The following is a 14,666-nucleotide window of genomic DNA, read 5'->3' as shown; positions in this document are numbered from 1 at the left end:
TGCCTCAGTGATCAGTGCTGGGCCCACTGTTATTTGTCATTTATATTAATGATTTGGATGAGAATATAGGAGGCATGGTTGGTAAGTTTGCAGATGACACCAAGAAGAGTGACATAGTGGACAGTGAAGAACATTATCTCCGATTGCAGCGGTACCTTGATCAATTGGGCCAGTGGGTTGACGAATGGCAGATGGAGTTTAATTTAGACAAATGCGAGGTGATGCATTTTGGTAGATTGAACCAGGGCAGGACTTACTCAGTTAATGGTAGGATGTTGGGGAGAGTTATAGGACAAAGAGATCTAGGGGTACATGTTCATAGCTACTTGAAAGTGGAGTCACAGGTGTACAGAATAGTGAAGAAAGCATTCGGCATGCTTGGTTTCATCGGTCAGAATATTGAATACAGTTGTTGAGACATCTTGTTTTGTGGTAAGACGTTGGTAAGGCCACAGTTGGAGTACTGTGTACAGTTCTGGTCACCCTATAATAGATATTATTAAACTAGGAAGAGTGCAGACAAGATTTACTAGGATGCTATTGGAACTTGATGGTTTGAGTTATAAGGAGAGGCTGGATAGGAGGCTGAGGGGTGACCTTATACAGGTCTATAAAATAATGGGCTCAGATCAGCTAGCCAATATCCTTTCCCAAAAGTAGAGAAGTCTAAAACTAGAGGGCACATGTTTAAGGTGAGAGGGGAGAGATGCAGAAGTATCCAGAGGGGCAATTTTTTCACACAGAAGGTGGCGAGTGTCTGGAACAAGCTACCAGACATAGTTGTAGAGGCAAGTACACTGTTGTCTTTTAAGACATATTTAGATAGTTATGTGAATATGATGGTTATAGAGGAATATGGGCCAAATGTGGGCAATTGGGATTAGCTTAGGGGTTTAAAAAAAAATGGCATGGATAAGTTGGGCCGAAGGTCCTGTTCCCATGCTGTAAACTTCAGACTATGAGTAGACTCAGTGGAATTCAGAAGAATGAGAGGGGAAGCTTATAGAATCATATAAAATTATGAAGGGAATAGAGAAGATAGAAGCAGAGAGGTCGTTTCCACTGGTGGGTGAAACCAGAACTAGAGGAATGGCCTCAAAATAAGGGGAAGCAGATTTAGGATTGAGTTGAGGAGGAACAACTTCATCCAAAGGGTTGTGAATCTGTGGAATTCCCTGACCAATGAAGTAGTTGAGGCTACCTAATTGAAGTTTTTAAGACAGACAGATTTTTGAACAGTGAAGGAATTAAGGGGGTGAGTGGGCGGGTAAGTGGAGCTGAGTCCACAGGAAGATCAGCCATGATCTTATTGAATGGCGGAGCTACATAAGAACATAAGAAATAGGAGCAGGAGTAGGCCATCTAGCCCTTCGAGCCTGCCCCGCCATTCAATAAGATCATGGCTGATCTGTCGTGGCTCAGTTCCACTTTCCCGCCCTCTCCCCATAATCCTTAATCCCCTTGCCTATCAAAAACCTATCAACCCGCGTCTTAAAAATATTTAGCGAGGCAGCCTCCACCACTTCAACGGGCAGAGAATTCCAGAGATTCACCACCCTTTGAGTGAAGAAGTTCTTCCTCAACTCCATTCTAAACTGCCCCCCCTTTATCTTGAGGCTGTGCCCTCTAGTCCTACTGTCCTTTCTGAGCGAGAAGAGCCTCTCCACCTCTATCCTATCCATCCCATTTATCATCTTATATGTCTCAATGAGATCTCCCCTCATTCTTCTAAACTCTAACGAGTACAAGCCTAGCTTATTCAGCCTCTCCTCATAGTTCAACCCCCTCAACTCCAGAATCAGCCTAGTAAACCTCCTCTGCACTTCCTCCAAGGCCAAAATATCCTTGCGTAAGTGCGGTGACCAAAACTGCACACACTACTCCAGCTGCGGCCTCACCAGTGCCCTATACAGCTGCAGCAAGACCTCCCTACTTTTATATTCAGTCCCCCTCGCTATGAAGGCCAGCATCCCATTCGCCTTCCTGACCACCTGCTGCACCTGCAGGCTGGGTTTTTGCAACTCATGCACAAGGACCCTGAGGTCCCTCTGCACTGTCGCCTGCTGCAGTTTTTCGCCACGTAAGTAATAGTCCTTCCTACCATTATTCCTACCAAAGTGGACCACCTCGCACTTGCCAACATTAAATTCCATTTGCCATTTCCTGGCCCATTCGCCCAGCCTATCTAGATCCTTCTGCAGACTCTCCACACCCTCCGCACAATTTGCCGTTCCACCAATCTTGGTGTCATCAGCAAATTTCGACACCATACACTCGGTTCCCTCCTCCAGATCATCTATATAAATGGTAAATAGCTGAGGCCCCAGCACCGACCCCTGGGGCACTCCACTAGTCACCAACCGCCAATCCGAATAGCACCCATTGACCCCCACTCTCTGCCTCCTATTTGACAGCCAATCCTCTATCCACGCTAACACCCTACCCCCAACTCCATGCCCCCTGACCTTCTGTAATAACCTCTTGTGAGGCACCTTGTCAAACGCCTTCTGAAAATCAAGAAAGACCACATCCACCGGCTCTCCTCTATCCACCGCCCGAGACACATCCTCATAGAACTCCAATAAATTCGTCAGACACGACTTCCCCTTAACGAAACCATGCTGCGTCTGCTCTATCAAACAATTCTCCTCAAGATGCCTCGTTATTTTCTCCTTGATCATGGATTCTAACATTTTACCTACAACAGACGTTAAACTAACCGGCCTATAATTCCCCGCCTTTTGCCTGCCACCCTTCTTAAACAACGGCGTAACATTAGCCGTTTTCCAATCTTCCGGCACTTCCCCGGAATCCAATCCAAATAATCACCAATCATCATCAGCTGGCTCGAGGGGCCAGATGGCCAACTCCTGCTCCTAGTTCTTATGAGTTCCTGCAGTGCACCTTGTAGATGGTACACACAGCTGCCACCGTGCCTTGGTGGTGGAGGGTATGAATGTTTGTGGAAGGGGTAGCGATCAAGTGGGCTGCTTTGTCCTGTATTCATCCGCGTAAATGGAAAGTTTCTATCACACTTCCGACTGGATAGTGGACAGGCTTTGGGGAGTCAGGAAGTGAGATACTTGCCTCTGACCTAGTTTTGTAGCCATGATGTGGGTATGCCGGCGTTGGACTGGCGTAAACACAGTAAAAAGTCTGACAACACCAGGTTTTAGTCCAACCTATTTATTTGATAATATACTCACTAGCTTTCGGAAGGGGGTAACCCCGAAAGCTAGTGAGTATATTATCAAATAAATAGGTTGGACTAAAACCTGGTGTTGTCAGACTTTTTACTAGTTTTGTAGCCACAGTATTTGGCTAGTCCAGTTCAGTTCCTGGTCAATAGTGACCCCCCAGGATTTTTTAGTGGGGGATTCAGTGATGGTGGTTATGTATTCATATTAATTCTTAGCGGCTTACTGAGCTCCGCTGTATTTACCGCAATGACGTCACAATCCCAAGTGTGGGAAATAGGCAGAGAAACAGCAGCCCTGTTAGAGAATACACACTTGGAAATAAAGCTCTGTTTTAAATCCTCAGTGCTGCCTAGCATCGTTCTCCAATATACAATCCTAATGATCATATCCCATTGTATGGCGGAGCGGGCTCAATGGCCTACTTCAGCTCCTATGTTCTATGGTCTGGTAATACCATTGAATGTCAAGTATGTTGTCCATCCCCAGTTGCCCTGGAGTAGGCCTTCTTGAAGCGCCACAGTTTTGTAAAACAGAGTGGTTTGCTCGGTTGGCCATGCTGGCGTGGTCTGGGAGCCGCCTATCAGCAATTTCCTTCCTGAAAGGAAGCGGCTTTTTTTTTTACTCCTCTGACAAGCAGCATTGGAGGTCTCCTACCCCCCATCTCCTCTCCCCTCCCCCCCAGACACCCAACACAGACCAGGTTGACTTGGACCAATTTAAATTCAATTAATAAACATGGAATTATAAAGTTAGTCTCAATAATGATCATGACAATTATTATCAATTGTAAAAACCCATCTGGTTCACTAATGTCCTTACCTGGAGAGTGACTGTACTCACAACCCCGCATTGCTCACAAGAATCAAGACTGACTGAGTGAGAAAGAAAGCTGGCGAGGACGTGAAAGTGGACAGCAGATTTCTTTATTAAATAAAGTGTGAAACCACAAACATCATAAATTCTTCACTCGATTGGGAGAGGATCTATTGGAAAACTAGTGCAAACGGGCAGGTGGAGACCGGAGGGTCTCTGTGTTCACCAGAGGGTCCATGGCGGCTGTTTGAGCTGAAACGTCGGGACCCCACTCACATTCACCGGTATCGAGATCACAGCCCACGGCAGACCATGCAACTCCAGAGATCGCCTGATCATGTACCTAACAGTGGAGAAAGAAAACGGCATCAGTGTCCGGTCACACTACAGAAACTGAACTTACTACAGTGTACGAGAGGCTCTTTCCGTACCCACAGCCAGTTCTCTAACTGTGACCTGATCAGCATTTCATCAACAAAAACTCATTAGGACTAAGTACTGATTAAGACAGTGAAGGAGGCCATTCAGCCCATCATACCTGTGTCAGCTCTTTGGAAGAACACCACAACTAGTCTCATAGAATCCTACAGTGCAGAATGAGGCCACTCAGCCCATTTCGTCTGCACCAACCACAATCCCAACGTTCTATCCCCATAACTCCATGCATTTACCCTAGCTCGTCCCTCTGTCGCTAAGGGCTTGGATGACTGAGTGGAGGTTGCACATTCTCCTCGTGTCTGCTTGGGTTTCCTCCGGGTGCTCCGGTTTCCTCCCACAGTCCAAAGGTGTGTGGGTTAGGTTGATTGGCCATGCTAAGTTGCCCCTTAGTGTCAGGGGGATTAGCAGGGTAAATACATGGGGCTAAAGGGATTGGGGCTGGGTGGGAGTGTGGTCGGTGCAGACTCGATAGGCTGAATAGCCTCCTTCCGTACTGCAGGGATTCTGAAGTATGATGAAAAGGAAGAGGGGCGCAATTCTCCAGCTGTGGTCTAAGCAGAGCTTTATAAAGCTTCCCTACTCGGCTCGACACTTTCTGCTTTACTCGTCCAGTTCCACCAGATGTTTTTTCCCAGAGGTTAATGGAGGTGTTAGCCCCAATGTAGATGATGTGACCCTCACTGCCAGCCACACACAAACTCACCCATCCTTCCCGAGGAGGAACAGTGCTGGGATGTCGCTGTCTCTGGACGTTCCATCCTGCACCATCTCGATATAGGAGCTGTCGTTATCGTACATGTTGTCCGAGATTATTACTGCCCTGCCACCATGTTCCTGAATAACCCGCGCTTTGGACAGGAATGAGCAGGCCCTGTGTGGGGGACACAAACGTATTTTAGTGATTTCCAATGCATTCCCCTCCTCTGGTGAAGGGCTCTCTCTCTCCCTCACACACACACACACACACACACACACACACACACACACACACACACACACACACACTTTCTCACTGTCAGCACAATTTTCATGAGGTCTTCAACTCTTCAGAGCCTCAGGCAAGGGGAGTCAGTTCTCATGTGCGAGTTGGCCCTTCGACCATCACAACTGTGCCTGTCCCAATATCTACACATGCATCCCTCAGCAAGACCGACTGCTCAATGACTGGGGCTCTGACTTACCCTCGCTGCTTGGTACCTTAATATTACACCATCCATTAACTCACTCAGCCACCAATGCTAGTGGAGTCAAAGCAGCAACGTCTGGAACACGTGGGAGGTGGTGGGAGCAGGTACAATAGCGGCATTTAAGGGACAATGAATCGAAAAATGAATAGACTGAGAATGAATGAACACGGACTCCGAGTGCATCCGGTTTTACATTAGGCAGGCATCATGATCGGGCCAGGCTTGGAGGGTCCAAGGGCCTGTTCCTGTCCGTATTGTTCTTTGTTCTAAAGTGCTGAGAAAGGCACAGTAAAAGCAAAATCTTTCAAAAACCAGGCTGAGGATTATTATCCTGAATACTGAGGGATTCTAAAACTAAGGACGTGATTGCACCGGAGGAGGTGCAGAGGAGATTCACCAGGATGCTGCCTGGGATGGAACATTTAAGTTACGAAGGGAGGTTGGGTCGGCTTGGATTGTTTGCATTGGAACAGAGGAGACTGAGGGCCGACCTGACTGAGGTGCTCAAGGTCGTGAGGAGCATGGACAGGGTGGATCGGGAGCTGCTGGTCCCCTTAGTTGAAGGGTCATTCACAAGGGGACACAGGTGAGGGGCAGGAGGTTTAGGGGGGGGATTTGAGGGAAAACCTTTTTACCCAGAGGGTGGTGAGGGTCTGGAATGCGCTGCTTGGGAGGGTGGTGGAGGCGGGATGCCTCATGTCCTTTAAAAGTGACCTGGATGAGCAAATGGCACGGCATAAGATTCAGGGCTGTGGGCCAAGTGCTGGCAGGTGGGATTAGGTGGGAGGCCAGGTGTTTATCGTGTGTTGGTACAAACTCGATGGGCCGAAGGGCCTCTTCTGCGCTGTATGATTCTATCCAATCAACAGAAGAAGACCATTAAATGATCTGAACCTGGACTGATCCATTTGCTCAAAGTGACCATTTGGATTCCAGGGACAAAAGGTTAGGAGTAAATAAATAACAAAAGATTGGAAGTTTTTCCTCACTACACCAAGACATTGTAAATTCTTTCACAGCCAACGCCTTTCTTTCCAGAATGGAACATAACAGCTGATCTGTGCAAAGCAAGATCACATTAAAAGAAAGGATATGAGGAGACAGTTACTGAGCTTTGTTTAGTTATTCATAGAATTCCTACAGTGCAGAAGGAGGCCATTTGGCCCATCACGTCTGTACCAACTACAATCCCACCCAGGCCCTATTCCTAAAACCCCATGCATTTACCCTGCTAATCACCCTGACACTAGAGGCAATTTAGCATGGCCAATCAACCTAACCCACACATCTTTGAACTGTGGGATGAAACCGGAGCACCCGGAGGATACCCACGCAGACATGGGGAAGATGTGTAGACTCCACACGGACAGTGACCCGAGGCTGGAATTGAACCTGGGACGCTGATGCTCTGAAGCAGCAGTGCTAACTACTGTGCCAACCTAGTTAAGGGAGCAATATTGACCAGAACACCATGAGATCTCATTGATGTTTATGGGATCTTACTGCCGTACTTCCTGCGTTACACCAGTAATGAGTTGATTGGGAGGTTGAAGACAGAGGGTAGGGCTAATTGGCAGGGTGTCTCCGAAGGACCAAGACTAAGGAGCGATGGGGTGGGTGGGGGGGGGGGGGGGGGGGGGATGTTGGGGGGAGGTGGTGGTTGGTGAGGAAAAGGGAGTTTGTCCCTCTGTTCCATTAGAACATAAGAAATAGAAGCAGGAGTAGGCCATCTAGCCCTTCGAGCCTGCCCCGCCATTCACTGAGATCATGGCTGATCTGAAGCGGATCAGTTCCACTTTCCCGCTTTCTCCCCACGTCCCCAAAACTTCCCTGGGTTTTGACAATAAACCTACGTCAAGACTGGCTCCAGATTCTTCCTTTACTCGCTAAATAAGCAGTGAGTTATATTAAGGAGCTGGAAGTTGCAAAGGGACATTGCTAGATTGAACGAGCTGTCAAAAATTTGGCATTTGGATCCCACATTCCCCAGAACTGGTCCCAATGCGCTAGGAATCTGAAACCCTCCCCCTCACCTCATCATTTCAGCCACATATTCATCCTATAAATTGTGCTGTTTCTACTTTGACTAGCATGTGGCATTGGAAGCAATGCTAGCTTTGAGGTCCTACTTTTCCAATTGCTTCCTAGGTCCTTCTATTCTGCTTTTAGGACCTTCATCCCTTATTTCACCTCTGTCATTGGTACCGATGTGTACCACAACAACTGGCTGTTCACCCTTCCTCTTCAGAACATCCTGCAACCACCCTGAGACATCCTTAACCCTAGCAGCGGGGGGAGGTTTCTAATAGCGACAATACTTCAAAAGTACTTAATTGGTTGCAAAGCATTTTGAAAATTGAGTTTCTGAAAGGTGTGTGAAATGTAGGTTTTCACTCTGAACAGCTAAAACTTACCCTCGCTCCACCAAGGCGATCTGATCCTGAATGAACGCGCCGTTGTTTAAATCGTTGCAGGCGTGAGGTGGGTCAGCGGGAACCAGATAGATCTGTTCATACCTGGTGTGCTGCGTGGAGAAAGGTAAAGTCAATATTCCAAACACTTTTCTCAGTCTCGTGTGGGATGTGGGCACCACCGGAATCCCAGCACTTGTTGCCCCTTCCTAATTACCCAACCTTTCCACTGGCAGTGTGGTACGGCTGAGTATTTTGCTGGACTATTTCAGAGGGTAGCTAAAAGTCAACCTGGGGGGTCTGGAGCCAGGCCAGGCTAGGTATGAACACCAGATCTGGGACAGCATGGTAGCACTGTGGTTAGCACTGCTGCCTCCCAGCACCGGGGACCCGGGTTCTATTCCTGGCTTGGGTCAATTTCTGTGCGGAGTCTGCACGTTCTCCCAGTACCTGCGTGGGCTTCCACCGAATGCTCCAGTTTCCGCCCACAGTCCGCAAGACATGCTGGTTATGTGCATTGGCCATGTTAAATTCTCCCTCAGTGTACCCAAACAGGTACAAAGGAAATTTAAAAACGTCAAATTAAAATGTGATTATTAGGGTCGATAATCCTGAGGGCTTGGGGGCACAGCCTCAAGATAAAGGGGGGGCGGTTTAGAACGGAGTTGAGGAAGAACTTCTTCACTCAAAGGGTGGTGAATCTCTGGAATTCTCTGCCCGTTGAGGTGGTGGAGGCTGCCTCGCTAAATATTTTTAAGATGCGGGTTGATGGGTTTTTGATAAGCGAGGGGATTAAGGGTTATGGGGAGAGGGCGGGAATGTGGAACTGAGCCACGACAGATCAGCCATGATCTTATTGAATGGCGGGGCAGGCTCAAAGGGCTAGATGGCCTACTCCTGCTCCTATTTCTTATGTTCTTATGTTCTTATATCAACGGCATCTGTTTCCCTCCTTCTGTAACAAACTCAAGGAATGAGGAAAATAATCAAAATACTGCGGATGCTGGAATCTGAAACAAAACCAAAAAATGCTGGAAAGCAGGTCTGACAGCATCTGTGGGGAGAGAATAGAGCCAACGTTTCGAGTCTAGATCACCCTTTGTCAAACAGGACTGCCCCAGTAGGCTCATCGTGTTAGCCTGTTCCTGCCCCATAAGCTCATTTCCTCCTACCTCGGCTCATTCTCTCTCCTCTTGTCCAGTCTCTTCCCACCGACATCCACGATTCCTCTGATGCCAACAACTTCCAGTTCCCCTGCCCAAACCGCCTCCTCCTCACCATGGATGTCCAAACCCTCTACACCACTATTCCCCACCAGGATGGCCTCAAAGCTCTTTGCTTCTTTCTTGAACAGAGGTCTGAACAGTCCACATCCACCACCGCTCTCCTCCATCTGGCTGAACTGCTTCTCTCACTCAGCAAGTTCTCCTTTAACCTGTCTCACTTCCTCCAAATAAAAGGTGTGGCTCTGGGCCCACCTGCATGGGTCCCAGTTCTGCTCGTGTCTTTATGGGTTTGGAGGAGCATTCCCTTTTCCAGTCCTACTCCAGCCCCCTCCCACAACTCCTTTATTTGTATATTGACGACTGTTTCTGTGCTGCTTCATGTCTCGTCTGGACCTGGAAAAATTTTGCTTCCAATTTCCACCCCTCTATCACCTTCACACACTTCATTTCTGACACTTCTCTTCTCTTCCCTGACCTCTCTGTCTCCATTTCTGATGATAAATTGCCCACTAGTATCCATTACCAATTCACCAGTTCCCACAATTGCCTTGAATACAGCTCTTCACACCCCACATCCTGTAAGGACTCCATCCCAAATACAGAATATAGGGCTAATGGAAGGACTCTTGGTAGTGTCGATAAGCAGAGAGATCTCAGGGTACATGTGCATAGATCCCTGAAAGTTGGCACCCAGGTTGATAAGGTTGTTAAGAAGGCGTACGGTGTGTTAGCTTTTATTGATAGAGGGATTGAATTTTGGAGCCGTGAGATCATGTTGCAACTGTACAAAACTCTGGTGCGGCCGCACTTGGAGTATTGTGTACAGTTCTGGTCGCCGCATTATAAGAAAGATGTGGAAGCATTGGAAAGGGTGCAGAGGAGGTTTACCAGGATGTTGCCTGGTATGGTGGGAAGGTCTTATGAGGAAAGGCTGAGGGACTTGAGGTTGTTTTCGTTAGAGAGAAGAAGGTTAAGAGGTGACCTAATTGAGGCATACAAGATGATCAGAGTGTTAGATAAGGTGGACAGTGAGAGCCATTTTCCTCGGATGGTGATGGCTAACACAAGGGGACATAGCTTTAAATTGAGGGGTGATAATTATAGGACAGATGTCAGAGGTAGGTTCTTCATTCAGAGGGTAGTAAGGGCGTGGAATGCCCTGCCTGCAGCAGTTGTGGACTCGCCAACTTTAAGGGCATTCAAATGGTCATTGGATTAGCGGGTCATTAGATTCGTTCCACTGGTCAGCGCAACATTGAGGGCTGAAGGGCCTGTACTGCGCTGTAATGTTCTATCCCCATTCTCTCAGTTCCTTCGCCTCCACCATATCTGTTCTGATAATGCCAGGCTCTGATGAAGGCTCATCTAGACTCAAAACGTTGGCTCTATTCTCTCCCCACAGATGTTGTCAAACCTGCTGAGATTTTCCAGTATTTTCTGCCAAGAAGCGAGAAGACCAACTCTGTTCAACATCTGGGTGGCACAGTGGTTAGCACTGCTGCCTCACAGCATCAGGGACCCAGGCTCGATTCTCAGGCTTGGGTCACTGTCTTTGTGGAGTCTGCACGTTCTCCCAGTGTCTGCGTGGGTTTCCTCCGTGTGCTCCGGTTTCCTCCCACAGTCTGAAAGACGTACTGGTTAGGTACATTGGCCATTGCTAAATTCTCCCTCAGTATATCCCAACAGGCGAGGGTGGCGACTAGGGGATTTTCATAATAACTTCACTGCGGCGTTAACGTAAGCCGACTTGTTACCAATAAATAAACTTTTACTTTTTTGTTCACGTGACCTGTACTCTTTGCTATGTTGAAAGGGACTGGAGAACTGCAGTATCATTGAAAACTAGCTGGTACTTACAAAAATACCACCAAAGTCCTTGGCCAGGTTAGTCTGAAAGATGTAGCGTATGTCTCCTGGGCTCAGAACTTGGAAATATAAATATTCGTTAACCCCCAGACCTGTTAGAAAGATTTAAAAAGATACACATTAAACACAGGAGAAAGGCATCAATCACTACAACCTATTGATTGATTAATTGAATATTGTTGAGAAGGGAGAAATTGGGACAAAAGGAACAGTAGCAACATGGATAAAAAATTGGCTAAATAATAGGACCCAGAGAGTAATGGTCAGTGAATATTTTTTGGTCATTGGAAAGTGGAGTTTCTCAGGGGTCGGTATTGGAATCCTTGCTTTTCCTGATTTACTAATGATCACGAGCTTGGTATGCAGGAAGCAATTTGAAAGTTGTAGGTGATATGATGTGAAGTATTAAGAACTTCAAAACAACATAGACAATTGGTGCGGTGCATAGATAGGTGACAGATGAAGTTCTGTTTAGTTTATTTATTAGTGTTACAAGAAGGCTTACACTACATTACTGCAAAGAATTTACTGTGAAAATCCCCGAGTTGCCATACTCCGGCGCCTGTTTGGGTACACTGAGAGAGAATTTAGCATGGCCAACAGAGAAGTGTGAGATGGTGCATCTTGGTAGGAAGAACATGGACAGATAATATAAAATTAGGGGTACAATTTGTCAAGGGTTGCAGGAACAGAGGGACATGGTGCACATGTGCATTGATCACCAAAGATAGCAGGAGAGAGCAGTTAATAAAACAGAAAGTATCCTAGGTTTTTATTAACAGGGGCATAGAGTACAAGAACAAGGGGGTTATACTGAACTCATACAAAACACTAGTTAGACCTCAACTGGAATTTGGTGTTCAGTTCTGGCTGTCACACTATTGGAAGGATGTGAACGCATTGGAGAGAGTGCACAAAAGGATTAGAAGAATCGTTCTAGGGACGAGAAACTTCAGTAAGGAGGAGAGATTGGACAGGTTGCGACTGTTCTCCTCGGAGAGAGGAAGGCTAAGAGGAGATTTGATAGAAATGTTCAAGATCATGAAGAGTAAACTGTTCCCATTCGGGAAAGGATTAAGGATGGCAGGGTACAGATTTAAAGTGATTTGCGAAAAGGAATGTGATGTGAAAAAAAAAAGCTTTTTCACACAGCGAGTGGTTTGGGTCTGGAATGCACTGGCTGGGAGTGTGGGGGATGCAGGTTCAATTGAGGCGTTCGAGGGGGCATCAGATGATTGTTGTGTAGAAACAATGTGTAAGGGTACAGGGAAAAGACAGGGAAATGGCACTAAGTCGTTTGTAGAACATTTTTGAGACATGTCGTCGAATTCACTAAATTGAATTCAATGAATTCAATGACCCAGCCTCCACTGCTCAGACTAGGGGCCTTCTGAGAGAAAAACAAATTCTCATTTCCCTCTTTAAACTGTGTCCCCTGGTTCTGGTCTCTTTCACTAGAGCAAACATCCTCTCAGCATCCACGCTCTCAACTCTCTTCAAGATCTTCTGTGTTTGAATAAGGCAATCACTTTATTCTTGTTATTCTTAGACAAGGGGTCAAGAGGTATGGGGGGAGCACAGCAGTATGGTGTTGCGATAGGAGATCAGCTATGATCATACTGAATGGTGGAGTGAGATCAGAGGGCTGAATGGCCTACTCTCATTCCCAGTTTCTATGTTGCGATACCCCAGTCAGCAGGCATCATAGAATGATTATAGTTCAGGGGTTCATTCAGCCAATTGAGTGTGCGCACAAAATAGTGATCTGGAATCACAGAATCATATTCCCTACTTTGCAGAAGGAGGCCATTCGGCCCACTGAGTGTGCACCAACTCTCCAACGCAGCCTCTTATCCAGGCCCTATTCTTGTAAATCCACACATTTAGCATGGCCAATGCACCTAACCAGCACGTCTTTCAGACTGTGGGAGGTATCCGGAGCACCCAGAGGAAACCCATGCAGACACAGGGAGAACATGCAAACTCCACACAAACAGTGACCCGAGCTGGGAATAGAACTTGGGTTCCTGGCACTGTGAGGCAGCAGTGCTAACCACTGCACCCCCATGTCACCAATATGCAATGCAAGGGGACAGTCAGCATTCCCGACAGTGTGGCACCCCCTCGACACTGCCGGCAGTGCAGCACCCCCTCACACCAGCAACAGTGCAGTAACCCCTTGACACCAGCAACAGTACAGCACCCCCTTGGCACCAGCAACAGTGCAGCACCTCCTTGGCACCACCAATAGTGCAGCACCTCCTCGGCACCACCAACAGTGTGGCACCCCTCAACACCGCTGACAGTGCAGCACCCCCTCGGCACCGCTGACAGTGCGGCACTCCCTTGGCACTGCTGACAGTGTGGCACTCCCTTGGCACTGCTGACAGTGTGGCACTCCCTTGGCACTGCTGACAGTGTGGCACTCCCTTGGCACTGCTGACAGTGTGGCACTCCCTTGGCACTGCTGACAGTGCGGCACTCCCTTGGCACCGCTGACAGTGCGGCACTCCCTTGGCACCGCTGACAGTGCGGCACTCCCTTAGCACTGCTGACAGTGCAGCACTCCCTTGGCACCGCTGACAGTGTAGCACTCCCTTGGCACCGCTGACAGTGCGGCACCCCCTCGCACCGGCAACAGTGCAGCGCCCCTGGCAGTGTGGCACCCCTCAATACTGCTGGCAGTGCTGCACCCCTTTGGTAGCGCTGGCAATATGGCACCCCATCAGCAACATGGCACCCACTTGGCAACACCAGCAGGGCAGCACCCCCTCGGCGCCGCCGACAGTGCTGCACCCCATCGGCGCCGCCGACAGAGCAGCACCCCATCGGCGCCGCCGACAGTGCAGCACCCCATCGGCGCCGCCGACAGTGCAGCACCCCATTGGCGCCGCCGACAGTGCAGCACCCCATCGGCACCGCCGACAGTGCAGCACCCCTTTGGTAGCGCTGGCAATATGGCACCCCACCAGCTGCACGGCACCCACTTGGCAGCACCAGCAGTGCAGCACCCCCTCGGCACCGCCGGCAATGCAGCACCCCCTCGGCAGTGGGATTTGAATGCCCAGGCTCAGGGAGCTGGCAGGTTGGGGTGAGTTGATGCCTGCTCTGGGCTGAAGCTGCTCTGAGAGACTGGGCCGAGCAACTGTCAGAGGGAGAGAAGCAGCAGCAGCAGCAGCAGCAATGGGCTCCCATCCCCGGCCTCACTCACCCGCACTGAGCAGAGTGCGCTGCAGCAGGAGGAAGAGGAGAGCTGGAAAGCAGGCGGACATCAGCGGCCCCATCCTCCTGCCCACCGGCCGGCTTCCCTCCGGCCTCCCGCCGCTGTCAACCCGGGGACCGAGAGCCCGCCCCCACACCGTACCCCGCCTCCCATTGGCTGCGCCGCCCCCACACCCCGCCTCCCATTGGCTGCGCCGCCTCCCATTGGCTGCTCTTCCCCCTTCCCCGAATACCCCGCCTCCCATTGGCTGCGCCGCCCCCATCCCGCCTCCCATTGGCTGACACCCCCCCCCCCGTCGAGCT

At 49.0% G+C, this 14,666-nt stretch overlaps 1 protein-coding gene across 1 annotated transcript; it reads right to left on the bottom strand.

Annotated features, from left to right (window-relative positions):
• Positions 1-4,107: 4,107 nt before the first annotated feature.
• Positions 4,108-14,470, bottom strand: LOC145337806 (protease-associated domain-containing protein 1-like). The gene is made up of 5 exons (XM_080182658.1): positions 14,353-14,470; positions 11,133-11,233; positions 8,053-8,162; positions 5,155-5,322; positions 4,108-4,356 (listed from the first exon to the last, which is right to left on the bottom strand). Exons 1-5 carry the CDS (start codon positions 14,423-14,425, stop codon positions 4,236-4,238), a joined length of 573 nt encoding a protein of 190 aa, XP_080038784.1. The 5' UTR covers positions 14,426-14,470; the 3' UTR covers positions 4,108-4,235.
• Between the last annotated feature and the right edge of the window lie 196 nt (positions 14,471-14,666).

Source organism: Carcharhinus amblyrhynchos, unplaced genomic scaffold (genome assembly GCF_965287045.1).
Source record: "Carcharhinus amblyrhynchos unplaced genomic scaffold, sCarAmb.v2.hapA scaffold_77, whole genome shotgun sequence".
Taxonomy (NCBI): Eukaryota; Metazoa; Chordata; class Chondrichthyes; order Carcharhiniformes; family Carcharhinidae; genus Carcharhinus; species Carcharhinus amblyrhynchos.
Note: the sequence above shows the minus strand (reverse complement) of the source record. Positions and strands in the feature narration are given on the sequence as shown.